General features: G+C 40.7%; 2 protein-coding genes across 2 annotated transcripts in view; one reads left to right on the top strand and one right to left on the bottom strand.

Moving 5' to 3' along the window:
• Positions 1-16,800, bottom strand: part of slc4a8 (solute carrier family 4 member 8) — a 37,674-nt gene extending 20,874 nt beyond the window's left edge. Inside the window, exons 1-3 of the mRNA XM_017719686.2 lie at positions 16,518-16,800; positions 787-868; positions 424-585 (exon numbers count right to left, since the gene is read on the bottom strand). Coding sequence (XP_017575175.1) covers positions 424-585; positions 787-868; positions 16,518-16,562 — 289 coding nt within the window. The 5' untranslated portion in view covers positions 16,563-16,800. The remainder of the gene's footprint in view (positions 1-423; positions 586-786; positions 869-16,517) is intronic.
• Positions 16,801-19,559: 2,759 nt separating this feature from the next.
• On the top strand, positions 19,560-27,357 carry ttll3 (tubulin tyrosine ligase-like family, member 3). The gene is made up of 11 exons (XM_037534944.1): positions 19,560-19,835; positions 20,458-20,623; positions 20,943-21,004; positions 21,125-21,253; positions 21,912-22,026; positions 22,116-22,226; positions 22,992-23,178; positions 23,350-23,498; positions 23,654-23,897; positions 24,337-24,772; positions 25,738-27,357. The coding sequence occupies exons 1-11, from the start codon at positions 19,566-19,568 to the stop codon at positions 26,308-26,310; spliced, it is 2,442 nt and encodes an 813-aa protein (XP_037390841.1). The 5' UTR covers positions 19,560-19,565; the 3' UTR covers positions 26,311-27,357.
• Positions 27,358-27,815: the final 458 nt, after the last annotated feature.

Below are 27,815 nucleotides of genomic sequence, written 5' to 3' on the forward strand. Positions count from 1 at the left end.
GGTTGATTTTTGGGTTGGATGAGTAATGCAAGCTGCCTCAGATGAATTACAAAGCCAACCTGTACATTAGTTGGTGCTGATAAGGACTTGTCATCTAGTCATAGGTTGTTTTTTGTTCCCAGTGGACAATATGTCAGATTATTTTTCTCTGCCTTCCCATGGAAAGTAACAAATAGCAGAACAGTGATTTAAGTATTTGAATACTGCCACTTCAAATAGTGAACCAAATACTTAAGTACCTGTGCACGACGCTGGCAGAGGTACTTTTTCAAACATGTCTGTAGTGTTGGAACAGCTTTCCTATGAAGTTGATATCCTTAGTATTTCCTATACCACTTTGCCCGATAGATTGAATGCTGGTGCACAGCTGACATATTACTCTGTTCCTTGCACTGAATTTTTCTCTCTTGTGCATGTTCTCACCATGTGAGGTGGTAGTTGTGTCATCTGTACTCTCTGCATCCAGTGCTAGACTCTCCGCTCTCACTCTCTCTCTCTTACGGTGTTTGGAGCTGTGAGTCCTGTGATGGCGATGAGACGGCCTGCCCAGTGGCATCCGCACCCCAACAAATAGAGTCCTGTGACCTGAAACAGAGCAATTCAAACAAATATGATGACCCAGTCAGTGATTGATTTATACTGTGGTAAAGAATATACTGAAATTACAGAACTGAGGTTTGATCCTAATATTCTCAAAATGAAACCATGAAGAAGTTACAAGAAGCCAGTGCTGCCTTCCAAACTCAATAGCACCCTTGTGTGTGAGCGTTGGGCGGGAACACTCACCCTCTAGCTCTTCTTTCTCATAGTGGATGTTCAGGACTGAGCTTGTGCCACCCTGGTCCACTACCACCTCCTCATCAGGTCTCTGTATTATACACAGACATGTACACAGACATATACACTAGCAGTCAAAAAGAATTGCTCACATGCAACTCATGTTGCTCCTAGCAACTGTTTCTGATGTGTTCTGTCCTCTTTGCTCACTAAAAGTGGAATTCTACCAATGTCTATATAATTCAATCATTAACAAATCTTCTACACAGTGGCCTGATTTGAAATGGTGCATTATAGAGGGTCAAATTTCACAATGTCATTTTATTTGCATTTTATTTGATTTGGGGAGACTATTTGTCTTAGAGCATTTCGCATGTCTCTGCCATGAACAGGTTTTCAAGTTCCATTTTAGGCCAAAAGATTATTGCAAAACTGTCATAAAACAATGTCTCAGACACTGAGCAATGTATTATAAGCAGTTTAAGTAATAGCTCTCTGTGAGATAGCTTTCAAAAGCATTCGAAAAGCAACTCTCCTGATGTCTAGGTCTGTGAACAAAAATGATTTTTAAAGTTAGTAAGTTTCTCTAAAGAAGAGCACTTTCATCAAACCACTTTTTTCTTTTAATTATTTAAATATGTGATGATTTATAAAAACATCCACAACAAATAACGGGTATGACTACTTTGGGAAATGAAAAACAGACTTTGCTTATTTGGTCAGTATTCTGAGCATTAAGTCACAAGTTTTCAAATAAACTCATCCTTGAAAAACAAATATTCATAGCAACTTTTCTCCTGAATGTGTCTGCTCAGCCTTAGGCAATGACAGCATGAAGAGGGGAATCTTATCTCTGTGGTTACAGTCACTTTTAAATAGCATCTGCAGGGAATAGAGTTCTCTGGCACAGCCTTGTCAAACTTAAGATCTATGTGTGTCTGTGCATGCACATTTTTTATTTGCTAAGTGTTTGCCTTTGTGAGGAAGTTATGAGTTATTAATGGGGGTGGGGAAAGGATGCTGGCAGAGCAAATACATAATCACCTCTACAGTTTCCATTTTCCAGCTTACTGAGGGAAAACATTTTAAGGTCTCATTATAATTGAATGAAGAAGGGAAGGGAAAAATACTAAACTTTCTACAACGTAACACTGGGTCTAAGAATTGAAGTGTAGTGGGAATACATTCAGATAAAATGGTTGATTTTCCAGGACTAGAAGTTTTAACTGTAACACACACGCTCAACCATAACAAATAAAATGATTCACAATGCTCCATTACCTTCGTCACATAGATCATATACATCTTATCAACATGCTGTCATGTACCGAATGCCATCAACACAACCAGTAGCAAACCTATTCTAAAAAGGCCCACAGTAGACACCTCTAGTATAGCCAACTATTGTCTAGCCTTTCATTTCTCTCTAAAACCTTTGAACATGTTCACATCTGTTTACATCGGCTCCAGGATTCTGCCAAGGGTGGCTTCATAGCAACCACTGAGGAACTCTGATCTACCTCTCAGTGGACACCATAATATCCTCCTATGCGTCCTTGCCTGGTTTGGAATCACTAGCTCAGAATGACAGTTATTTCTCTCTCATGATTAGTGGAGGGCCACTCATGCTCCTTGCAAACTCTGTGCTGGTATTCCACAAGGCTCAGTCCTTGGTCTTCTCTTTTACCTTTATACCCAATCTACTGGTGATGTAATACATCTTCACATGGCTTCCCCTATGACCATTACACTCATGACAATCAGTGTCCTCTCATTCCTGACAATCTGTTGATGAGAATCCTCTCATTCCTATAATCAAATTATCATGCTTGACTGTGTCATCATGTCTCATCATGTGTGCAGACATCTCATCATAGATGGCAGTCTACCACTTAAAGCTTAATCCCAGCATGACTGAGCCGCTATATATAACAATGGAGAAACTAAACCTTGCTATGATCTTGTTGTTTACTTTGGGATTTGCCACATCACTTCACCCAAAAAGGCCCAACACCCTGGTGTAATATTGGATCACTGGCTATCATTCTGCACACATGTGGCTCATGGTCAGGTTGGTTTCTTCTGTGAAGCATCAGCAGGATTTGGCTATTTCTTTCCAGGCTGACCACTTCCCAAGACTTACTACTGCATCTTACTCATAAGGCTGTTCTACTAGCTCCTTAATTTAGAATGCAGCAGCATGATTTGTCTTCTATATTCCTAAGCTTTCCCATGTCACTCCACATATGCCCATTGAGCCACAAAAATAGTTTAGCATGACCTGCCACCCTTGAATACACACAGAAAACCAGCATCAAGACTCATCTCTGTAGTGGCCTCAGGTGATGGAATACATTTTTCCTGTCCATCAGCATCAATTGCTGTCACAGACTCAAAGCCCATATCTTCAACAAGCACTTAAATTAACATTAATCTTGCACTTAACAAAACAATATAAAAATGTCACATTCCTGTTTCCAGCAGTATCTTAGCCTGATGGTATCTTTACACTGTGGCACATTTGCAACTACAATTAGGATAAGTTTTCCAAGTAAGCAACAAAGCACTTCTCTAAGTCCCTTTGGATAAGGGCATCTGCCAAATGCCGAAAATGTAAATGCAAATGCAAATGCAAGTGTAAGCAGAAGAGAGGTAATGGAAAAGAGCTATCACTTCCGCATTGTGTTGTCTAAAGACACTTTCTTTACTATGAAAACCTAAGCAGCCAAGATCCCTCATACCCCTGATATTTCCACTCAAATCCACAGATCTGAATACTGTTATAAAAAAATCTAAGTATCCATTTCTGCATGTGCATTATATGCATTAGATGCACTTTTCCATTATTTAACAACAATAAAATATTTTTGTTATACAATAAGTGAACTGAAAGACGAACCATACAAAACAACAACTTACAATTTAATCCCTTAAAATCCCAGGTTTATTACATAACAAGGCTTATTACTATGTAGTAACTACAGGGACTTCATTGCAACCTGGTCAAACTGTTCTTAGGTTATAGAATTACATTTTTACAGTCCTTTTCTGGCAGAAACAAGTGAAAATGCAAGCAGCAGCAACTAATCTACTCAATGGGAAGCAAACTTTCCTGTATTTAACTGAATTGTAAGATTTTCCTGTCTTCAATTTATGATCATTATGTGAAAAAAGACAACATTTTATTACATGTAGTAAAAAATATCTTAGCAAGAACACTGGTTTTTGAACTGTCAGATTTTCTAAATGGTTCTTGCTCTCCTAAGCCTGCCATGATGACTTCCATTTCAGCTTTTTCACTTGCTCTGAGCTTGCTGTGATATTGATTGTGTATCGAGATGCAGAGTGGTACAGAGGGGACACACTCTGTGCACCAAAGCCACCTTAATAGCAGTAGTTTTCCACTCTGCACTAACAAAGAACACAACAGCTGTATTTCCCCCACCCTAACGGTGTAGAAGACATAAAATGCATTTTTAAAGAAATACCATTTTGAAGATCATCAGTATCATGGCTAGTAAAGGTATTAACTAAGACATTAGCAGTAACTGCAGTTGTCCAGTCTTCCAAACAGTGCAGTCACTAATATAGTATGTATACTAAACAGAGGCTGTATATAAATAACACATAAGTAGAAATTCTTTACCAAAATGCACACTTTCTTGCGTATTCGGGCTGTTTCTTTTCAAAGGAGATACACTTGTATTGAGTACAATATTTAAAACACATTCAGCTTATTTTGGCTTAAGTAAACCCTCCAGTAAAATGAAAATTCTGCAATTTCAGTGAAACGCTGTAGCGCTGCACAAACAAGAGCTTTCCCCAAACTTTAAATAATAAATGTCAGCAACTCTGAGACACTGAGTTACAGCTCAGTTCTACAGAGTTACACCATTCTTCCTTAATAGGTCATAAATATTCAGTTTTTATCCACAAAAAATATATAATCACAACTCTGTGTTCAACAGTTTAAAATAATTGCTGTTGTAAGAGGTCTAGCTTGCTGTATTTTGCTCTGCTTCTGTGGGGCTTTGCAAAACTAAGCTTTTTTGAATGGTTTGGCTTTTACTAGTAAACATGATAAAGGGAAAAATTCTTTCCAAGCCTCACTAGATCAGCCTCTGCCAAGAATGTATATTTAAAAATGTGTTTTAAGCCAAAAACGTCCTGCAAAACTATATAATAGGTATCAAAATATGTATTTGTAACCATTTTGAGCTGTCTTCCTGGACATGGATTAAGACCAGTCTTGGACTAAAGTGTAGTGCCAATAGAGAATGACCCCTGGATATTATTTTTTGTCTAGACTCAGGCTTAATCTAAGTCTAGGAAACTGGCCCCTTATGTTCTAACTTTCTGTGAGGTAGCTTTTAAAATCCTTACTTCTCAGATGTCTGGTTCCTATCACTACCGTGTGAACAATCCTGACTCTGTAATGTTGTACATCCAACCACTCTGAATTACTTTGCTTAAATCTTAGCAATTTTCTTGTGCAGATATTTTCAGAAAATAATGGAATTTTGTTTTTTATAATGTACAGCATTTTAGTGTATTTGTCTAGTTTATAATCTGTTATATTGTTATTTGTCAGAAACTACAGAACAATAGAATCAGGTTAATAATTCATTCTGGTCCTTTGTGCAGCTCATGGGTCACTGACTGGTCTTCCTCTCTTTCTCACTGTTTAACACACATACAGTATTGTTCTATATTGTATTTTCATTTTTATCTTTCCACCTGTACAGTTTCCTCAACCATTCTACTTCCCTCCTTCTGTTTGCCAGATGAGAGCAAACTAATTAAAATAAAAAAAAAAGCATGGAGCACTTAAGATGGCCAGAGTGTTCCTGTGTCACCTAGCTACTGTGTGTATGTGTGTGTGTGTGTGTGTGTGTGTGTGTGTGTGTGTGTGTGTGTGTGTGTGTGTGTGTGTGTGTGTGTGAGTGCAAGTTTGTCACAGAGGAAAATTTTCCATAGATGCTCAAAAGGGACTTCCATATTATCAAACTGCAGGTAGTTCTAGATTATTAGTTTAAGTAAGTAACATATCTAGATATTTCCTTGACAGGAATATAAACTAATAAAATTTATCATCATCATCATCATCGGCCAGCCCAGATAGGTTCACGGTAGCAGTTGTGAGAGCAGAGAATCCCAGATGACCCTGTCCCCCGCAACTTCCTCTAGCTCATTTCCGGGGACCCCAAGCCACTCCCAGGTCAACTTGGAGATATAATCCCTCCAGTGGGTCCTAGGACAACCCCGGGGTCTTGTCCCACTACGCAGTGCCTGGTACACCCCCACCGGGAGGCGTCCAAGGGGCATCCGGATCAGATGCCTGAACCACCTCAGCTGGCTCCTCTCAATGCAGAGGAGTAGCGGCTCTACTCTGAGCTCCTCCCAGATGACCAAGCTCTTTACTCTAACAAACAGAGTGTAGCCTGCCACCCTACGAAGAAGGCTCATTTCCACCGCTTGTATTCACAATCTCGTTCTTTCGGTCATTATCCACAGCTCATGACCATAGGTGAGGGTCAGGATTCAGACCGACCAATAAACAGAGAGCTTCACCTTTTGGCTCAGCTCCCTCTTCACCACTACACTCCGGTACAGTGACCACATTACTGCTGCTGCCTGTCCCAGCCTGCGAGCAATCTCACGATCCCTCTTCCCATCACTCGTGAACAAGACCCCAAGATACTTTAACTCCTCCACCTGGGGCAGGTCCTTTCCCCTTACCTGGAGTGGGCATGCCATCCTTTTCCAGGCTAAGACCATGGACTCAGACTTGGAGGTGCTGACCCGCATACCAACCACTTCACACTCAGCTGCAAACCGCTCCAGCGAGCGCTGGAGGCATCCATGTGATTCAGCCAAAAGAACAACATCTGCAAATAGCAGAGATGCCACCCTCCAGCCTCCACACATAATGCCCTCCTGACCCCGGCTACGCCCTGACACTCTGTCCATGAATATCATGAACAGAAGTGGAGACAGGGCACAACCCTGGCGGAGTCCAACAGTAACACTGAAAGAATTAATGCCGAGAATACGAACACAGCTATCACTATGGGAGTACAGAGATTGGATAGCCCTCCCACAAAATATCTTGGGGAACATGGTCATAAGTCTTCTCCAAGTCCATAAAACACATGTAGACTGGGTTGGCAAACTCCCATGCCCCCTCAACAATCTGTGAGAGGGTGAAAAGCTGGTCCATTGTTCAATGGCCGTGACGGAATCTGCATTCCTCCTCAATCTGAGGTTCAACTATCTGTCGGAGTCTTTTCCAGCACCTTGGCATAGACTTTCCCAGGAAGGCTGAGCAGTATGATACCCCAATAGTTGGCACACACCCTCCGGTCCCACTTTTTAAAAATAGGGACAACCACCCTGGTCTGCCAGTCCAAGGGTACTGTTCCCGAGGTCCATGCAATATCCAGAGCCTTAAGCATCTCTGGATGAATCTCATCCACCCCCGGTGCCTTGCCACTGAAGAGCTTACCAACTACCTCAGTGACCTCCACCAGGGAAATGGAACTTGACAAACCAGAAGCCTCTGGCTCTGACTCCTGTGAGGGAGGCACGTCTCCTGGATTAAGGAGTTCCTCAAAGTGCTCCTTCCTCCAACCAACAATATCCTCATTTGAAGTCAGAGTTTCTCCACCCTTGCTGAATACAGCTTGGGCGCAGCCTCCCTGACTGCTCCTGAGTCGCCAGACAGTTGTCCAGAACCTCCTTGAGGCCGAACGAAAGTCTTTTTCCATGGCTTCACCAAACTCCTACTCCCTGGACTTTGCTTCTGCCACCATTGTGGCTGCCACCTTTTTTGCCTGTCGGTACCTATCTGGTGAATCAGGAGTCATTCGGGCCAACCAGTCTCTAAAGGCCTCTTTCTTCACCTCCCTTACCACTGGTGCCCACCAGGAGGTTCTTGGGTTACCGCCCCGACAGGCACCCACAAGCTTTTGGCCACAGCTACGCCTAGCAGCTTCCACAATGGAGGTTTTGAACAGGGTCCATTCAGACACCATGTCCCCTACCTCCTCTGGGACATGAGAAAAGCTCTCCCGGAGGTGGGAGTTGAAATCAGGAAATCATTCCGAACAGGGGCCTCTGACAGTTGTTCCCAGCACACCATCAGCATTCGCTTGGGCCTACCGGGTTTGACCATCAGTCTTCCCTGCCATCTGATCCAATTCACCACCAGATGATGATCAGTTGACAGCTCAGCACCTCTCTTCATCCGACTGTCCAGAACATACGGTCCCAAGTCAGATGAAACGACAACAAAGTTGAACATTGACCTTCGACCCAAGGAGCTCTGATACCATGTACACTTATGAACATCCTTGTGTTCAAACTTGGTGTTCGTTATGGATAATCCATGCCTGGCATTGAAGTCCAATAACAATTCACCATTCGGGTTTAGATCAGGCAGGCCGTTCTTTCCAATCACGCCTCTCCAGGTCTCCCAGTCATTGCCAACGTGAGCATCGAGGTCTCCCAGTAAGACTATGGAGTTTGTAGGTGGGACCCTTTCCAAAACCCCGCCCACTCGCTCCAAGAAGGCCAAATACTCTGACCTGTTGTTTGGTGCATAAGCACAGACAACAGTCAGAGTTTTCCGCTCTGTGGTTTTAATTCACATTGAGGCGACCCTCTCGTCCACCGGGACAAACTCCAACTGCATGGTCGCCAGCCATGGACTCATGAGTATCCCCACACCCGCCCGGCGCCTTTCACCCTGTGCAACCCCTGAGTAGGAGAAGGACCAACCCCTATCCAGGGGTTTGGTTCCAGAGCTGATACTGTGGGTGGAGGTGAGACCAACTATATCTATACCTCTACTACCCCCCCCCCCCGTGAGGTTACATTCCACGTACCAAGAGCCAGTTTCTGCCGCAGGGGCCTAGGCCACCAAGGGCCTCCCTGCAATATCCCACTGCCTTTACAGCACTGCACCGCTCCCCCATGCTGGACCAAAACCCACATGGACCCCCATGGGCCCACATGGTCTCCGCACATTGCCTCTTCGGACTGAGCCGGCAGGGTTACATGGGCTGCCTGGCCACCAGGTGCTCACAGAGGAACAGTACACCAAGGCCTGGCTCCAGGGTTAGGTCCCGGTGACCCACTCCCGGGCAGGTTAAACGATTTTCTGTTTCTGTTGTGCATGGTGGGGTTTTGGATCATGTTAGTCTGGGTCTTCACTCCAACCTGTTCGCCCTGGGAGACCCTACCAGAAGCATATTGCTCCCAACGACTTAGCTCTGAAGATCCCTAGACCACACAAGCCCTTCCCCAATGACAAGGCCCCGATCCAGGAAGGGACAAATAAAATTGAATTTTATATTTTATTTAGTTATTTGGGTACAACACAGATAAGCAAGCACAGAACACAGAAATAAGCAGCATTTTAAAAATGTAGTCATGATGTGATTTCTTTTGCTTTATTTTTAACAAACTGTCCATTCGCAATAGGATCTAAACTGGATTTAAAAATAAACAGACTGAGTGCTTTCACCAAAGCGAATGCCTCAGCTTGGAACAAAATAAACAAGTTCTTCCTAAAAGTCAAAAGGGTAAAGGAAGCTCTGAGTTACTTTACAAAGCTCCAGTCTCAGTGTTCTCTGTAATCCAGCTGCTTATCATTTGCTTTAAAGAATGCATCTAATGCACTTCAACAGCTATGTGATGTGTCTTTAAAACATAATTTATCATGTGTGGTCTTGAAATGGGAAAATTCTGATTAACTACTGTTCAAATAACCACACACACACACACACACACACACACACACACACACACACACACACACACACACACGCACACACACACACACCATCATATAAACTGATGCACAAGTCCTTTATCTGTCCTTCATAAAATAAGGAGCACATAAAGCAAATAAACAGCAGTTTTTAGGGGATCACACCAAAACCCAGGAGCAGGTGTGTGTGGATATCTGTATCACTGCCCATCAGTTCATCAAACAATGAACAATGTCCTCCTGTCCTCTCAGGTCATTGTTATATAGCCAAGGGCCATGTTCTCACTCTCCTTCTCTGTTCTTTTCTCTCTGTTTCACTCTTTCACAGTAACACATTGCTTTGACAGTTGTTTTCACTGATCCTGACTCAGACGACTGTGTCTGTCACTTTCAGACACTGCAGTCTGCCTGAAAAGACCGCAGTGTCGTGCACACGCACACACACATACACACACGCATACACACACACACACACACACACACTCTTTATCAGCTTTATGTAAGCTGGGTTTAAGCGCATTTCATTGATTACTGCACATCTCTCACTAACTTGCTGAAAATGTGTGTTAAAGGTGTTAAATTGTTGTGTCCAGTTGATTTCAAACCCAGGAACATGAATTCTAGCTGCAGCTGTGCAACTGACCTCCACAACCAACAGAGCTGTGCTATATTCAATACAGTAAATTAAGCAAAGCCTTAACATATATAAATATATAGTATATATTAAAGACAAAATAAGTTTTTAATATTTAGTGCCTTTTTTACAGCTTCCATTCCATTTAGGAAGTCCTGCTTTCAGTTTTTCAAAGAAATCTACAGGTATGTTTCTCCACACCTCCAAAGTTCAGTCTGTGGTTGAAAAGTGTGGTTGAAAGCATTTTCGGATCATGATCCAAGTAATCCCAAACACATTTGATGATCTCTGAGTGGAGTCCCAGAGAACTCTATTTATTATTTATTGGCATTTTTCTTCTTTTTTGTCTATTTCCTTTTCTCAGCCACAGCCTCTTCTCAGATCCACAGCATTGTCTTCGCACAGTGGAAGGATGGATAAAAACATGGTGGATTTCCTCAGATCTGAACATCTGCAAAAGTGGAGCTTGGTTTTCTTAGAGAAGCTTTTAATCTCTCAAAGATGAAAAACGCTGTTTATCTTCCAGCGACAGTTTTGGTGATCTACCAGGTCTTGCACCTGTTATGACTATATGTATATGAAGCATTCTACACTTTAGAAGAAGAAACACAGCTTAGTACACCACTTGTTGTGCTTTATTAAAGACTATAACATTTAATAAATCTATATAATAAATAAAATCAAGTTATGATTATATTTTTTTATCATTTTCTGAACTCTTGTTTTCACTTTGAGGTTCCATACATAAGACCGGTCTGCGTTATTCTGACCAAAAGTATTTAGACGGTTGGGTCATATGAATGCTTTGTTCACTGAAACACTAACAAACAGTCATATTGGCCATGTGTCATTGTATCAAAATCATCGTGGCACAAAAAACGTCTCATAGGTCATGTATGATGTTAACAGTTAGCAAACAATGTATTGAGCAGCCCCAGGGTCTTTGAGAACACACAAACAATTAAACTGTCTAAAATGGGAATATGATAAGGTAATGTAAGCAAAATCAGGAAGTTAGTGTTCTCCTCCAAGCACGAAGAAAGCTGTGTATAAGCAAAACCAAAAGATGTAGCAACAGGCTTCAAACGTATCATAGGAAGTCCCTGATGTGAACCTTTATCCACCCAGATGATGTGGCTATCCTAAGACAATAGGGAACAAATCCCCAGCAATGGGAACTAGAAGCACAAACAGGCAAAACATTCTGTTCCCATTGCAGCAAAACTCACAGATAAAGAGTACCAGTTGTACCTTCTGCTGTAGGCAGAATGACTCATTCATCCATTCAGTGCCATATATCCATCCCCCTAATCTCTCTCCTTCTCTCTCTGCCTCTCTCAATTATTCTTTTTACTTAATCTCTTCCAGAGACCTTGAATAGCTCTCAGCAAAAAGCTGAATCAATGGGTGTTTGTGCATGTTAGCCATCAAACATACAGGGACTGTTTCATAAACTTGCTGTGCATCAGTTTTGGGTGTTTACATCAAAATTAAAATTTCAAGCATAAGGCACCAAAATACCTTCATAAAAACTCACTGAACTGTGCACATAGCAAGAAGGGATAGCAAGACAAAAGCTGGGCATGTACAGGTGGGCAAACTAACAATATGTTTTCAATATCATGATTAATTACTTCTCAATAAGCTTTGAGTATTTCAGAGGTATCATGGGCACTTATAACAACTGCATAAATCATATTACATATTATGGAAAGTCAACAAGCAGTGCAAAGTGACTACATAAACTGCATAGTATCAAGCAGCTGTTGTGATATCAGCTTATTATTCCATCTTATTTCATTAATATATTTTAGTGAATTTCTTCTTAAATGGTCTATTGCTGTTAACACTCACTTAAAAATGTGTTTTGTTGTGAAATACTTTTCAGAAGTAGTTTAAGCAGACCAGCACCATTTAGCATTTGGCAAATAATACTGCAGCTAGGCCTGATCATGAAATTTAAACTGATGATTAATGGCCATATAAATAACTGTGATTAACAACTTAGTTGCATTTTTTCTTAAATTTATGCAACTATTAAAGTAAAACACAAAAGTAGCTGAATTGGCTGATTAGCTAGCTTGCTGCCTAGCTGTCGAAACTCAGCAGCACCCGACTGACGACAGCAATTCCTCTCAACGTGTTTTAGCACTACGTCAGAACATGACATGGCTTGATAAATGTGTTGTTTGCTTTCTTTTATTTACATGTGTTTGCCTCAGTCCAACAGATGAAAACACACTCAACTCACATTCTGATTGTGATGTAAACAAACGATTGTGAAAGCTAACAACTGTGGGAAATAATTATGTAATATGTAATTACTGTGACAGGCCTAGCTGCAGTATTGATGTCTGCAATACTGATGTCACAGACCAATGTTAATGCATCAGTTCACCATGTTGCAATAAACCTTGACCTGTGTATTTTATTATATTGTAAGGCATATCACAATTGCATTAGCTGCTGTAAAAATGATACAGAAACTGTATATATTACATTCTTATGTGCATCGAACTATATTTAATGAGAGTAGGACAATGTTTTCAGACTGAACACTGGCAATACTAATGCTGTTATAAATTCACTTCACCTTATTGATTTATGGCCACAGTGTGTGAGTGTGTCTCTGGGCATTTATCAATATTGTGTCTGAATGCATGGTCTATACTGTCCATATAATATACTCTGAAACAGTTATGGTCATGTGACGTCCGTATCCATTTGGCCAGCAGCAATTCTAAACACCAGTTAACTGTCTTCCTGTCCAGCAAGGGAGGGGTCATGCATCATCATTATGGTAGCATTTGAGATGACCTATTAAGCCTTCAGAAACACTGCTTTCATTAGTTGACAGACTGACAGGCACAAGAGCTGGACACGATCTAAACTGGCTGAACCATACACATACTCTGACAGATTAGCAAATAGACCAGATAAAGAAAAATGAATGGATAGACAGACAGACATGTGGTCAGTATCAGATTAAACATGGAGACAAGCAGACAGAATGTGCCTAAACAGCGAAAGTGAGGCTGGCTGGCTTTCAGAGTCCTGTTCTCTGTTCTCCGAGCTGATTGGTGCAAGCACATGCAACTTCAACACACATTTTTAAATGGAAAAACTATTGATCACAGTCTCTCTGAGTAAGTGGCAGAGGACTGACACGTGCCTCTTTTTTCCCACTAGTGAAAGCCTATTGAATTTCGTTTTCTTACTGTGCAGTGGGTTTGTGTGTGTGTGCTTGAAAGAGAGAGAGGGAGAGTGTGAGCTGTCGAGATGATCTTATAAACTAAGGCTACCAGTACTTTTGAAGTAAAATGCACTTAAATAAAAGCCTGATGATTCTGGACATCTCAGCATCATTCTGACTGTCTGCCCTTTAAATATAGACATAAGTATAAGACAGTATATGTTTCCTTATTAACATTCAAGGGGCACTATATGTTCAAAAGTATGCAGGCATGTCTTCTAATTACTGAATTTAATGAATCGGTCGCTTTAAGGTTCACCTATTGCTGATACAGGCATTCAATCGCACACACAGCTTATATAATCTCCATTGAAATACATTCATAAAAGAATGGTATGCTCTGGCAGAGCCACGCATGGCTTACCACAAGGTCACCATACTCTATGGCAAATCCTTGCTAGAGGGATATAAAGCCTCTCAGGAATAGGGTGTGTAGCAGTGGAACTGGAGTGATAAAGCTCCATCCTACCTTTTGTGAGATAGAGTTATGTTTGTGATCTACAACTACTCATCCAACATAAGTAAGTGATCTCACTAAGGCTACTGTGGCTTAATAAAATCAAGCCCTCACAGCAATGTTTCAACAACATCTGTACTGATGAGGGAAAAAAAGAATGAATTTCATCCAATACCGTAACAAATCTAGACTGAAATAGCACTCACTTATATTGTATGATGTGATGTTGTTAGTTGTGCTTTGCTTCCTGTGGGAATTTAGAGCGTTTGAGTAGTTTAAGCAGCCTACTTTTTGCTCATCTCAAGAGAAGCTCTTCATTTAATAGCACATTTTAATTTAGTAGATTTTAAAGAAAAAAGATTAGTTTAGTACCATCTGATACTCAATGCTTCAACACCAGTATCCAATGAATCCAATGAAACCAATGAAAGCCATCTCTGCTATCTCTTGTTTTTTTGTGATTTTTACTTTTCTGCATCATTTGAGTTCTGCAGCTGTCCTTTACATTGCGTGAAGATTTCATGATGATTGGACCAAAAGAAATGCTCCACAATCGCTTAGAATAAAAAGTCTTTCCATTAACTTACATTGAAAACAAACAAAGTTTTTGTCCTCTCCTGTAAACTTTCTCAAATATCCACACGTTATGTTGCTCTATAGCTGTATAGCTAGCTGCCTGCAGATGTCACAACATCAGGTGAGCTGATATATGTTATATGTGCAAAAAATGCAGCTCTGTTGTTGGTATTACATTGCCTCTAGGTGTGAGTATGTGAGTGACTGTCTGTGTCTGTCTGTCTGCCCTGCGATGGACTGGCGACCTGTCCAGGGTGTATCCTGCCTTTCGCCCGAAGACTGCTGGGATAGGCTCCAGCATCCCCCCGCGACCCTGACGGAGAAGCGGCTTAGAAAATGGATGGATGGATGGATGGCTGTTGTTGGTATTAATCAGTTTTCTCTCTGTATTACTTAACATAAGCATGTATGTCAGTTGCATTCTTTGATTGAAATGAATTGAGCTGTCATATTTACTTTTTTTTGGTAAGCATAATCTTGTTGCATAAAATTCAACATTTTTCTGTTTGATCCTAGCATGATCTATTTGCGTATTTTCTTATTTTATTCAGCCTCCTTGTGTTGTCTTTCTGCCTGGCCCACCCTCCACTGTATGTGCTTCTTCCTTAATACTTCCACTGCCCAAACTGCCCAGTCACTTTGTTGGCTATAACTCACTGTTTATTCTAGGACATCATTAGTACAGTAACAACTATGGAAAATTATGAAGGTCTAACTTAAACCTATTAACTTTATGTTCAGTTTCTACTGTGATTTACTTGAATTTACTCAGTATGTTTACTAAACTGAGCATCAAACAAGCTACTTAACCCAGTTGTATGCAACCAATTCATATAGCATTTTAAAGTAAATCCTTTGAATTTTTGAGTAATGCATAAAAATAGTTCAGGTAAGCAGAATTTACTCAGATTACTTTAATGTGATTTATTTGAATCACAGTAAGCACACATTACTCAATCAAGAATCTTAGAAGCTAATTAATACAGTTATATCATAACATTTAAAAATAAATCCACTGTTTCTTTTTTGCAGTGTAGAGCAGATGTGACGTCTCACTGAGCAGATCTGATACCTCCTAGATCGGACCTGATGCCGCATGACGGTCACCGCTTTGCTCATCTCTCGGACTCGCTCAATTACAGTTTCCTTCTCTGCGTTTCTGAAGCGCCTTGTCGGAGCGCGTCGACACTTATTACCGCAGTGGGGAGAGCAGGATGGCGCCAAGGTCATTTGAGGGTAACAGGCTCAAGTAACACCAGACGTACACCTCTCCTGACAGTGACTAAACCCCACTTAGTGAGACTTTGATTACAGGTCTACATTACAGCTCACGTATTACATTACCTCACCATAACGCTACACATGTTCCCTGTTGCTTAGAAACGCTCTTTCTTTTTCTCAGGTTTTGGCCATCGGCTAGATTAAAATATGGCCACACAAGTAGCCTGCAACAACCTGGAATCCACTGGAAAACGCTCCCTGCCTCAGCAACGCTCTGTCTGACTCGAGATGTCTCCATCCGGAAGGCATCAGAAAACAGCTGTGGCTAATAACGAGCTAATAACGCACGCGCTCTGTTCTGCTGTGAGTCGCGCGCAGAGCGCTGGCGCCGCACGTGCCTGCGAGCATAAAAAAGCACCCAGAGCATTAGCCGCGCACAGCCCGCAACGAGGCACCTGCCGCACACCTCTGGCTTCACTACTTCTGCACAGCAGAAATGAGACACGTTCTTGGCCACATGGCAGACTGCGGACTGGCTGCTCCCTCTCTGAGCGAAAAGAACAGCCCGTACTATCGACCCGGTTCGCTCAGATGGGTCCCTCTTCCTCAGCAGATAGCCTCCACAATAATGGAGTCATGTGTTTGGTACTTGAAGGAGGTGATAAGGCAGGCTGTGTGATTATTGAGGCTGCTGAGCGCTGGATAGACTTTCAGGCAGCAGGATGTTGTTTACAACTGCTCTGTGCTCAAAAAAGTAGTAATAAACATAAAAATGGGAAAAAAACAGTACCTGAAGCAAATATAAAAAGCGAGGCTGTTAGTCTACCTGGTAGCTCAGCATGCTCTCCTGCCCGCTGGTTTCTGCAGACATTGTAATTTCCCTCCAGCGGCGTTCAGCCCTCCAGCAGAGACAGGATGCAGCTTCAGGAGGAGAGAGAGGGAGATGTATCAGAGGGAGCGGAGGTGTCAGTGAAGCATCAGTCCACCCGAGACAGACATGGTGAGAGCAACAGCCAGTGCAACTAAGGCAAAAAGCTGGACAGTAGGTTGGGTCTCCGGTCCGGAAGATGAGTGAGTACAGTCCCTTCTCTCTCCTCTCCGCCTGAGGAGCAGGGAAGAGTTAGTGACAATGCTGCGTCACAGGCTGCTTAGCCAATCAGAGAGCCCCTTGCCGAATCACAATACAGTGCGCTTAATAAGCGCAAGCAGATACAGGCCTGGAAGAAGTTGAGATTTTCATGCTTCAGAGGACAGAAAGGGACAATAAAAGTGTAGCTTTCTTGTTGGGGCTGGTCCCAGGATGATGAACAAGAACTCTTTGATGTTCTAAAGGGCATTTGTTTGCTCCCCTCGAGTAATAATGTTTTTGTTTCCTTCAAAAGTACAAAAGAAAATAATTTGGCCACTATGGTTAAGGTTAGGGTTAGGTTTAAGTGTAATCATAGCATTATTTAACTATCATTTAGCTATAATGGTGCTGAAGACAATAGATATACCCAACATAGATAGGGATACAAACATGTGTGTATACTGTTTAATTAAAGGACCCCAGTCCATTACTGTAATCTTCCTAGCCTCTGTAATCTGCTTTCATTTTGATAAGAGAGCTCCTTGCCTGAATTAATATTCTTGAACACTTCGAGTGCTAATTAACTAAGATGACATTGGTTATGAAGGTCATTAATATATTTGAGGCTATTAAAATTGAAATAGTGATGATATGATGTGTGAGTAAACATCTTGGCTATTTCAGCCTCATATGACTGATAACAATGAGCAGTGAAATGTACACCTAGTTGCTCCAATGCCCAGAAGTATGCAAGGTTAGTATACCTGCAGCCCATAGAAACAGATTGTGTGCATTCAGTGAACTAAAACAAGTGCAGAGAGTAGATTTAAGGACTTGGTTTTGCAGAAATGATAAGCTGGTTTAGTCTTAACTGTAGGTTATTAAGAACACATCAAGCCAAAGACAAAAGAGTTCTTAACCCCTTATTGTTCTTCTTCTTTAACCTAAGATTTGCATAGAAGTCCTGGTAGTTACTAAATAAGAAGACTTATTATGTAATAAGCCTGGGATTTTAAGTGTTAGAAGGATTTATGAAAATGGCTGTTGATGCAAGTTTGTCTGGGACAGATTGCTTTGAAGGGGGTGACTTTTTTGTCCATCATTGCTGTATACAAAACTGGATGGTCACCTAGATCTTAGCCTGATTGAAATGAAATGTGACAGATACACAACATGCTTGCATTAACTGTTGAAGGCTCACACCACACAAACACAATATGAAAATCTAACAAACCATTAAAGTAATTTAGCAACACTACATCATATTGGCTAAGAGCATTTGTGCAGTAGGGACAAAGTAATGTAAGCATTTAAGACAAAGTTAATAGTTTTAGCATCCAAATCTGCATCAAATTAGCTCAAACCACTGTAACAAGTGTTCATCTTTAAACAAACAACCAATAAGCTATTCACTTGTGTTTTATAAAAAGAGAAAAAAGTGGGATGTTGTTTGTTGGTCTTTGATGGTCATTAGCCACATTCTTGCTGATCTTGATCTTGAAGTGGGCAAGGTGTTTGACTGGCTGGACAGGATGAAGGGCCTGCTTGGTCAAGGATAGTAGGCCAGCTAAACCTTAAAACTCAAACTAAAACATACCATGTGCTAATCAGATCAAATTAGTCTACCATAACAACTTTGAATTGGCCAACATGTTCTGTTTCACTTGTGTGCTTGGTACACTAGCTAGCTTAACTGCATTGTGAGGAGGACTGAAGTCCACCGAAGTAAAACGAGGAAAGAAGTGCTTCAACCTCTTTAGAACTAGTAGTTAAAGTCACTAGCTAGTTTAAAGCGATGACAAACAATTGGATTTAGACCCGTTAATCTCCCTCTTGTAGCATTTCGCTCTTGTAGCTTAGCGCGACATGCATTTGGCGTCTCCGTTGCCAGGATACCGTTGTTAAGGGTACTGACAACAGGAAGAGGTGCACGAGGCGCAGGCAGAACGTCAGTGATGATCATTACAGTGCGAGACAGGTGTTCGACGGTGTTGTAGATGTAGACTAGGAGAAATCAAAGACAGAGAGAGAGAGAGAGAGAGAGAGAGAGAGGGGCATAGTGTGAGTGAGAGAGAGTGATAGAAAGATGGAGAGATAAAGGAGTGTTTTTACCCAACAACCTGGAAAGTACAGGATACCAGAACATAAACAGCTTATAGAGGGAAAAGATGCATTCTTTTGCACCAAGGATAAAAGACATTTGCTGCCCTGACGGTCATTACTGACATCTGAACTTATGAGGACCACTGAAACAACTATGAGTAACTGAAAAGGTCTGAAAGCTCTGATGCCTTTGTACAGTCATGCTTTTGCATTTTGTGACAATTACGTATTGCAGTGTAATCATGAGTATTAGTGGGTTTAAAAGCAGGATCATGTCTGGTGGTAGAATTGTGTGTATTGGTGGGTATTGCAGTAGAATTGTGGCTATTGGTGGGTATTGCAGTAGAATCATATTGTTGGGTATTGATGGGTAATGCAGCAGAATTGTGGTTATAGATAGATAGATAGATAGATAGATAGATAGATAGATAGATAGATAGATAGATAGATAGATAGATAGATAGATAGACAGACAGATAGATAGATAGATAGATAGATAGATAGATAGATAGATAGATAGATAGATAGATGTTACAGTAAGTTACAGTATGCCCATAACATTTCTATTGTTACTCATATATGTCTATTTAAAATTTCAACAGCAACAAGTTTCTGTAAACCTACACACAGTGTATTTTCTTCCTTTTTCCTTTTTTTTTTCTTTTTTAACTTATTATGCCAGTTTTAACCAGAGCAAGAAAAATGCAGCTCGTTTCTATAGAAAAAAAGGTTGACGTGGACGTCAAGAGTGACCTTGAGCACTCAGACATGCAGCACCACATGCCAGGTATCACATTACAACACACAGCTTTAGATAGAGAGGTTTGTTACCAAATGGAAAATAATTGGGTGTGTGTGTGTGAGGCAGTACCTCCTGTGGAGGGCAGGGTACGCTGCAGCCGTGTAAGTCTTCCTGTGCTAAAACTGGACAGACTGAGAATGGCCAAGGCTTTAGTGGACAAAGCTGTGAAGGTGAGTGCCCTCTGAGTGCTCTTAATATCAGTAATTAGTTGATGATGATGAAGAGCTGTATAACCTGTATTGTTGATCAATTCAGAATATGTGAATGTATCAGAATTCAACTGTTTGGAAAGACATATTTAACTTAATTTGTACCTGACTTTAAAAAATGGAGTTCAGATTAAAGAAACTCAATCCAACTATCCCCACTCAGGATTTGAATAATTTGAAAGTATTTACAGACAAAGAAGTGTTGTAATTGTAAGACACTCTGGATGAGAACGCCTGCCAAATGCCTTAAATGTAAATGTAAATGTAAAGTATCTTAATCTTATTACCCTCTCTTGCTTCAGCTGCTGTCCCCTATTTGCATATTTGGAAGAGTGCATGTAATATGTAGTACTCTCCCATTCCCTGACAGTGATGGGATCCTAAGCACTAATTGGCACTTCATTGATACAGTCCAAGCACCAAACCAAGGATCTGAGAAAGCATATTGTGATCAATAAGCTATGCTAAAAACCATGCACCACAGAGCATCAGAAATAATCTCCTTCATGAGCCCCATAAAACATGTGAGGGTCCACACTTTAGTTCCTCACTTATTCTGTAACTGATGCTGATGGTTTTGCAGGAGAGGAAGGTATTCTCCATAGAGGGTCCATACCCTGTTATTCGTGCTGCTCTGAGGGCCAGAGGGTGGGTAGAGCGCCAACTTCCTCGCCGCCCCCTAGGGTGTTGTCACCAAGGAGACCAGGAAGCAGAGGGCACAGAAGAGACTGACAGTAGTGATGATGACGGTAACAGATTGGTCGTTTAGACAGGGATGAATTCATTTTCATCATATCACCTTGTGGTTGAAATTGTGTAACAGCTAGAAGACAATTCTAAACTTTCAGTCGACACCAATTTCATATTCTTAAGTAGATGAGTAGGTATTTCATAATTATTTGAATCTTGCAAAAAGTTGTTTGTTGTTTTCTGATGGTGAAGGCATTACTTGACAGTTTACATTACACCTGACAGCACTCTCTTCAGCTAAAATCTCACAGACACAGAGTAGTCTTATAATCCCTGGGGAGAATATGTCATCACTCTGTCCTCTTTGTTTGTGTACAGGTGCAGATAGAGGACAGGATGGAGACAGAGAAGATGACACTGATGAGATGACTGATCTCATGGTTAGCTGTGACACTGTCATTTTTATCACTTACCATAACAAATGTTGGATGTTTTTCCTCTTGTTTTTCTTGTTCCTTTGTCTTTTTACTGTAAATGTATTTTACTGTTCAACCATGTAGTCTCGCCTGGTGCGCAACGAAACTACATATTTCTACTGGACAACCAGGAGGGACACAGTCGACTGTTTGTCATTAAGAAAAGACCAGATGACTAATCATTATGCAAAAGCTGGATCTTTCACTACCAAGGTCTCTCTCAAAGCTCACTCTAATACAAAATGCAGAATACCATTTATGGCAATTTATGTCATGTATAGTCTGTCAAAAATACCTGAATAATTCACTCATTGTTTTTCTATTGTCCCACTTCTTCTCTCTCTCTCTCTCTCTCTCTCTCTCTCTCTCTCTCTCTCTCTCTCTCTCTCTCTCTCTCTCTCTCTTTCTGCCTGTCTCTCTCTTACTCTGTTTCTCCATTTCTCTCTCTCATCTATCTATCACTCTGTCTCTCTCACTCACACTATGCATCTCTCTCTCTCTTTCTCTCTCTCTGTCTATCTTACACTGTCTCTTTCTCTCTGTTTCTTTCTTCATCTTTCTATCTGTCTTCTCTCTCTTCCTTTATCTCTCATCTATCTATCACTCTGTCTCTCTTACTCACACTATGCCTCTCTCTCTCTTTTGCTCTCTCTCCCTCTATCTCTGTCTATCTTACACTGTCTCTTTCTCTCTTTCTCTCTCACTGTTTCTTTCTTCATCTTTCTGTCTGTCTTCCCCGTCTTCCTTTATCTCTCATCTATCTGTCACTCTCTCTCACTCACACTATGCCTCTCTCTCTCTCTCTCTCTCTCTCTCTCTCTCTCTCTCTCTCTCTCTCTCTCTCTCTCCCCTCTCTCTCTCTGTCTCTCAGGTGGGTCTGTGTATGAGTTTGAGAAATCTCCAGTGGTTTGACTCAACCGATCCTGACACATTCTTCCCACGCTGCTACAGGCTGGGGGCGGAGGATGAAAAACATGCTTTCACTGGTCAGTGTCCCTCCAGTTTAGAGAGCCCACCTACCGCATTTAAGCAAGTCAATATTAAAAATAAATCCCCCTGTATCTTGCACCCACAGAGGATTTTAGACGCACTGCATGCACAAGCCTCTTGCGCTATGTGGTGGAGAGAGCTGAAGGAGGGGAGGTGGACACAACAGGAGAGTTCTGTAATGTTAAACACTCTCAGGGTAAAACACTCATGCATAAATATAAAACTTATATATCTAAACATAATTCATTATAAAATATTCACACAATGCAATTTCAAATATAAAGTGTAAAATATGGAAAACCAAAAACAAGAAAAACATTTAAAATATGAAAAGAATAACAGCTAATGTGTTCACACTTCACAATTTGCACTTTTATTTCTCTAATAAAAGTGTTATTAATCACAATATCACATTGATATTTCTTGTATATGTAAAGTACACAATAACTCATTTTGATGATAAGAGGCACATGACCATTTTCTGACCTCTCCGTAAATCTATCCCACAGATTTAAACACCCTGTTTTTAAGCATTTAAGACCAATATAAGATACATGAGCTGTGTTCTGACTGGCTGTCCTACGTTGTGCCCATTTTAAAAAACACTCTGCAGTGAAACAATTCGTACATTTTCATTGTGAATGAGTCGAGTTAAACTACAGTGGATTACATTGGTGGATAAATATAAATGAATTTGCTCTTATGACACATAAACAATTCAAAACAAGCTGTATTGCAGTGTAGTTGCCATAAATGGACTGTGGAGTAGACAGTATTTTTCAAGACTTTAACAAAGTTTACATATTTCATCAAACTATTTTGTTTTAAAGAAGTGAGAAAATGTGTTTTTGCCAGGATATGAGTTCTTTAATGAATATGTTGTGCATTTATAGCATATATTCCCAGGTTTTTCTCATGATAGAGACAGTGAAATGCAGACTGTCTCTCTGCCTGTCTGCAGGTATGGATAAGCAGCATAAGCTACGATCCAATCAGAGGCTTGGAGCTAGGTTGATTGACACTGCATTGCATGTGTGTCAGGAGTATCTGAGCAGCCAAGAACACAATGACATAGACGTGGACTGTCCTTCTTCCCTCTCAGAACAGCAGTGGGATGACTTTATCCAGAAATACTACCTTGTTATTCAGTGAGTACAATATGATTAATGTATTTTAAGTACTTTTCTTACAAAGCAATTCAAATACTGTATGTATATATATATATATATATATATATATATATATATATATATATATATATATATATATATATTTGTTTATTTGTTTATTTATTTATTTATTCATTTTTTCCTCTGTAGTGATGGTGCGATAATCGAGGGGTGTAGCGAGTATGCAGAGCGCTGTAGGTCCATGTTAACCCGCATGCAGAAAGTCTGTCCACAGCTGCAAACTGATGGACTCAATAACATCTGGATTATCAAACCAGGTGCTCTGTCACGAGGCAGAGGTGAGCCAATGACTTATGACGTATAGGTGTGCTTGTTTGGGGCTACAACATTAGTTGCTCATATAAAGGGCACCATTTATGCTAAGAAGGACAGTGTACATCACCTAGTAACATCACCTTAATGCATTCTTCTCTGTCATTCTCTCATGTTGTAGGTATTGTATGTATGAACAGGTTAGATGAGATGCTGAGTTTAGTAGACAGTGAACCTGCCCTGATTAAAGACAGTAAGTGGGTAGTGCAGAAGTACTTGGAGCGCCCTCTGCTGGTTCATGGCACTAAATTCGATCTCCGTCAGTGGTTCTTGGTCACGGACTGGAACCCTCTCACAGTCTGGTTCTATGATGAGTGTTACCTGCGTTTCTCCACTCAGCCCTACTCCACTCACAGGCTGGACAGGTGAGAGAGAAGGAGAATGTTTCACACTAATATAATGTAATAATGTAGAAAATGTTTTTTGTTTTCCCTTAAACACAGGAGAATGTTTCCCAATAATATAATGTAATAACATAAAAAGTAACCTGGCTGGAACTCTCCTCAGAAATATATTCTCTGGGCCTGTATCTTAATAATACCTTAAGAATAATCATATTCTTCTGACCATATCAAACATTCTTGTTACTGTTAACTGTAGTAACATGCATTCATTGTAATGTTATTTTTTGTAAACACATTTATTGCCCAGATAAGTAGGCTATAGCTAATTTCTTGTCAGGCATAAGACTTGTGCACAGTACTGCATGTCTGCATCCACTTATCATTCCAGATGTTTGAATATAAAGATGATCATTTGATAGCACTAACCCACCCACCCACACCACATCTATCTCTCTATCAGCTCTGTCCATCTCTGCAACAACTCCATCCAGAAGCATTTCCGTCCGAGTGCAGGCCGTGACCCGTCTCTGCCTGCTGAAAACATGTGGTCGTGTGCTGAGTTCCGTTCCTGGCTGGCCTCCTCAGGCCGTGGCCGGCTGTGGGAGGAGGTGGTGCTTCCAGGCATGAGACTAGCAGTGATCCAGACACTGCTGACTGCACAGGACAGTGTGGAGCCTCGCAAGGCCAGCTTTGAGCTCTACGGGGCAGACTTCATTCTGGGGCGTGACCTGCATCCTTGGCTGCTGGAGGTCAATGTCAGCCCCACCATGGCCTCCTCCACAGCCATCACTGCCCGACTCTGTCCTGCTGTGCAGGAGGACACACTGCGTGTGGTGCTGGACCGACGCTATGATCGCAACGCACACACTGGAGGCTTTCAGCTCATTTACAAACAGGTACTCAGAAAGATGCATTGTAATTGACTTTTATGTAACCAGGCTAGGCAATTTATACATGACCCTCATACACCTCATACTGATTTATACTGTATTCAGAGAAAAGTAGCATTCATGTACAAGTGATCTTAAAGGATAAATTGCTGAAAAATCACGTTTAAACAGTCTTCCCATTGTCAGAAGCCTGCCTTTTTAGTTTTGCTCTATAGCTATAAGACTGATGTAGCTAATAATTAACCCTTTTGACGGTTCCTTAGCTGAACTTTGCAATTATTCAATAATATTGATTGAATATATTTTGATGGAAATGTGTATGATTTACAAAACTTGAAGTAAGCAGTTTTTTCATGTTCATAGATGCGCAAACAAGTCAACATTTATAAAAATGCAGTTTTATCTCAGCTGTTTTTGTGGAGAACATTGTCTACATTGTTTTTATAATAATCCCCTTTACTCCCCCATTGCTCATTAGCTCAACACAGTCACAACATTTAACACACAGAGAGCCAACAGTTGCAGGTTTAATATGATAACACAATTACAGGGAAAATATTTTATAGAGTTATATTAAAAATATCCAAGTCAGTTTCTGTTTCTGGGAGTTGACATAAAGAGGCTACTGGAAGCTGTATGTATAACAATAAGCACAGTGAACACAACATCTTGCCTAAATCACACACTTGGCTTAGCTGTTTCAGACAAACTGGCTTTGTAGTTTTCAACACAGTATGAGATGTTGTTTATTATAAAAATGGGCAGAATTTAGGCTTCAGGATGGCTCCTGCTACTGTTGGTAACTTGATGCAGTAATTTGAGAACAGTAAATCATACATTGTCAGAATGTACATACTACTCGACTACCTTTAAGTTATGGGGAAAATTGTGCAAATTAGATTTGTTATTGAAATATTCCTTTGAATAACTTACATTAGCGTGTTTTGTGTCTTTTTCTCTGATTTCTCCAGGCAGCAGTAGAGGTTCCTCAGTATATCGGTGTTAACCTTCTAGTGGAGGGGGCTCAGATCAGACGTCATCGGGCCTCTCCCTGTAAAACATTCATCCGCTCTCATTGTGAACCATTACACAAATCCAGGCCTGCTCTGCCAGTCAGTGAATGCTCCTCTGATAAGGAGAACCAGTCTAATGAGGTAAAGAGGACTTGGCCCAATGTTTCTCGAAAGTTCACAATAGAGCGTTCTTCAACCTGTCAGCCTTTGCTGGAGAAAAGACGGCGCAGACGCGCTTTGCCCTCAGCATCCTGCCCTCTGCCAAACCTTTCAGACCGTCATCACCTTCAAACTTCATATGCACGTCTACACGCATACACTGAGCTGGCACACACCCGCCCTCACAGGACACGCAGAAATGTGCTGTCTCTTAACCATCTCAGTCCTTCTCTGGAGATAATCAGTATACGACCAGAGCTAAAGTACAGCCAGAGCACACACGCTCCCACTCGCACTGCTCATGTCTCTCACCCAACCCTACGCATGCACCGGTACCTTTCACCAATCAACACACAAACACCTATAAAGTAGGAGGACTTTGGACCACCTGAGCCAAGAAACTAAGTTGACTGTTAACAGTGTAAATCTCTGATCTCACAATGATTTGATCTAATTAAATTATGATTCTTTAGAAAACAATTCAGTGCATTAGCACTGTTTGATTGAGTTGAAGTTGATTATTTTGAAACTTATATTTATAGATTTGTCTGGCACTCTTATCCAGAGTGGCTTTAAATTCCCAGGCTTATTACACATGAAGGCTTATTATTCAGTAACTACAGGGACTTCAATGCAAACTGGTTGAACCAGTCTTAGGTTATTGAAATGGGTAATAAAATTTTAGAACCATTGACAGGCCCTAGCCATGTAAAGCGTTCATTTGATCATGTTATAGAGGTCAGCGAATTTTAGGAGTTTTGCACAAGGACTCTCACTGGAATAGTGTAGTGCTCAGGTAGGGGATCGAACCCCAGTCTACCATGTGTAGGGGCAGCACAAGGCTAAGCGAATCTCTAAATGCTTCAGGATACAAGCCTCATGTATCAGACATGAATGCCTTACTTACATCGACAGCTTAGATGGAAGTCAAACACAGTCCCTTCATATTAAAAAGGTAATATTTTGGTAGTTACCCACAAGTGACCCACCTGATTCAGAATTATTGGTACCACTTTACTGTAGGACTGTCCTTGTAATATGTATTATTTACGTTATAAACACCTTAGTAGTCATTAATAAGCAGTTATAACACAAATGAAAAGGCAGCAGTGACATGTTATATCTGCCAGACATGAATACCTGTTGAAGCTGGCAGATTTAATGTTAACTGATGGAGACGACAAAGTAAGAGAAGTAGCCTGCACATTCGGAGGTTCAACAGTATAGATGAATGCAGGCTCACTATTTGGCTAACAGGTCACTGATCATTTTATTTATGTATTAATGTTTTATTACTGTTTAATGGTGATTTTTAAGGCATTGTGACCCAATTCATAACCATTAATAAGCTATTTATAAGGGTAGTCTTATAAAAATGGTAACAAATTATTTGGACAAATGTGCTGAATACAAAATGCAACTGCAGACAGTAATAAAAGGTTTCTTGAATTGTTTTATGCTAAAATTTAATTTCAGCCAAAATTTTTATTTCATTGAAAATAATTATAATTCTTATCTAGTCACAAAATGCTGCACATTTTACACTCCCACACATTCCTCAATCACTAAATACTAAGCAGGAGGGAACACTATTCAAGGTGAGGGAACAGGTTTCTTTGCATAGGAGAATGCTTCTCAACGTCCATCTCTATTACCAAGATTATTTCTGTAGCTTAGATTATTTTCCTGGGGCACTTTTCGAGTTGAAAATATTATCTTTTCATCAAAAGCATAAAAACATAAACCATGAAACAGTCTTTCAACTTTGTAAATGTAATATTTTGGCTGATATACATACCTTGGATTGACAGAATCATGTTGTACCTGGAGAAGGTGTGCACTAATCAGAGTCAATGTATTTTTACAATAAAAAGTAT

The sequence above is a fragment of the Pygocentrus nattereri genome, chromosome 26 (assembly GCF_015220715.1).
Source record: "Pygocentrus nattereri isolate fPygNat1 chromosome 26, fPygNat1.pri, whole genome shotgun sequence".
NCBI lineage: Eukaryota > Metazoa > Chordata > Actinopteri > Characiformes > Serrasalmidae > Pygocentrus > Pygocentrus nattereri.

What these genes read in the sequence shown, in the direction of transcription:
- ttll3 (XM_037534944.1), top strand. Translation starts at nt 19,566, where the DNA reads ATGCAGCTCGTTTCTATAGAAAAAAAGGTTGACGTGGACGTCAAGAGT. An exon ending in TGCTCTGTCACGAGGCAGAG is followed by an intron (nt 23,499 to 23,653) that starts GTGAGCCAATGA and finishes CTCATGTTGTAG; the next exon opens with GTATTGTATGTATGAACAGG. An exon ending in TCCACTCACAGGCTGGACAG is followed by an intron (nt 23,898 to 24,336) that starts GTGAGAGAGAAG and finishes TCTCTCTATCAG; the next exon opens with CTCTGTCCATCTCTGCAACA.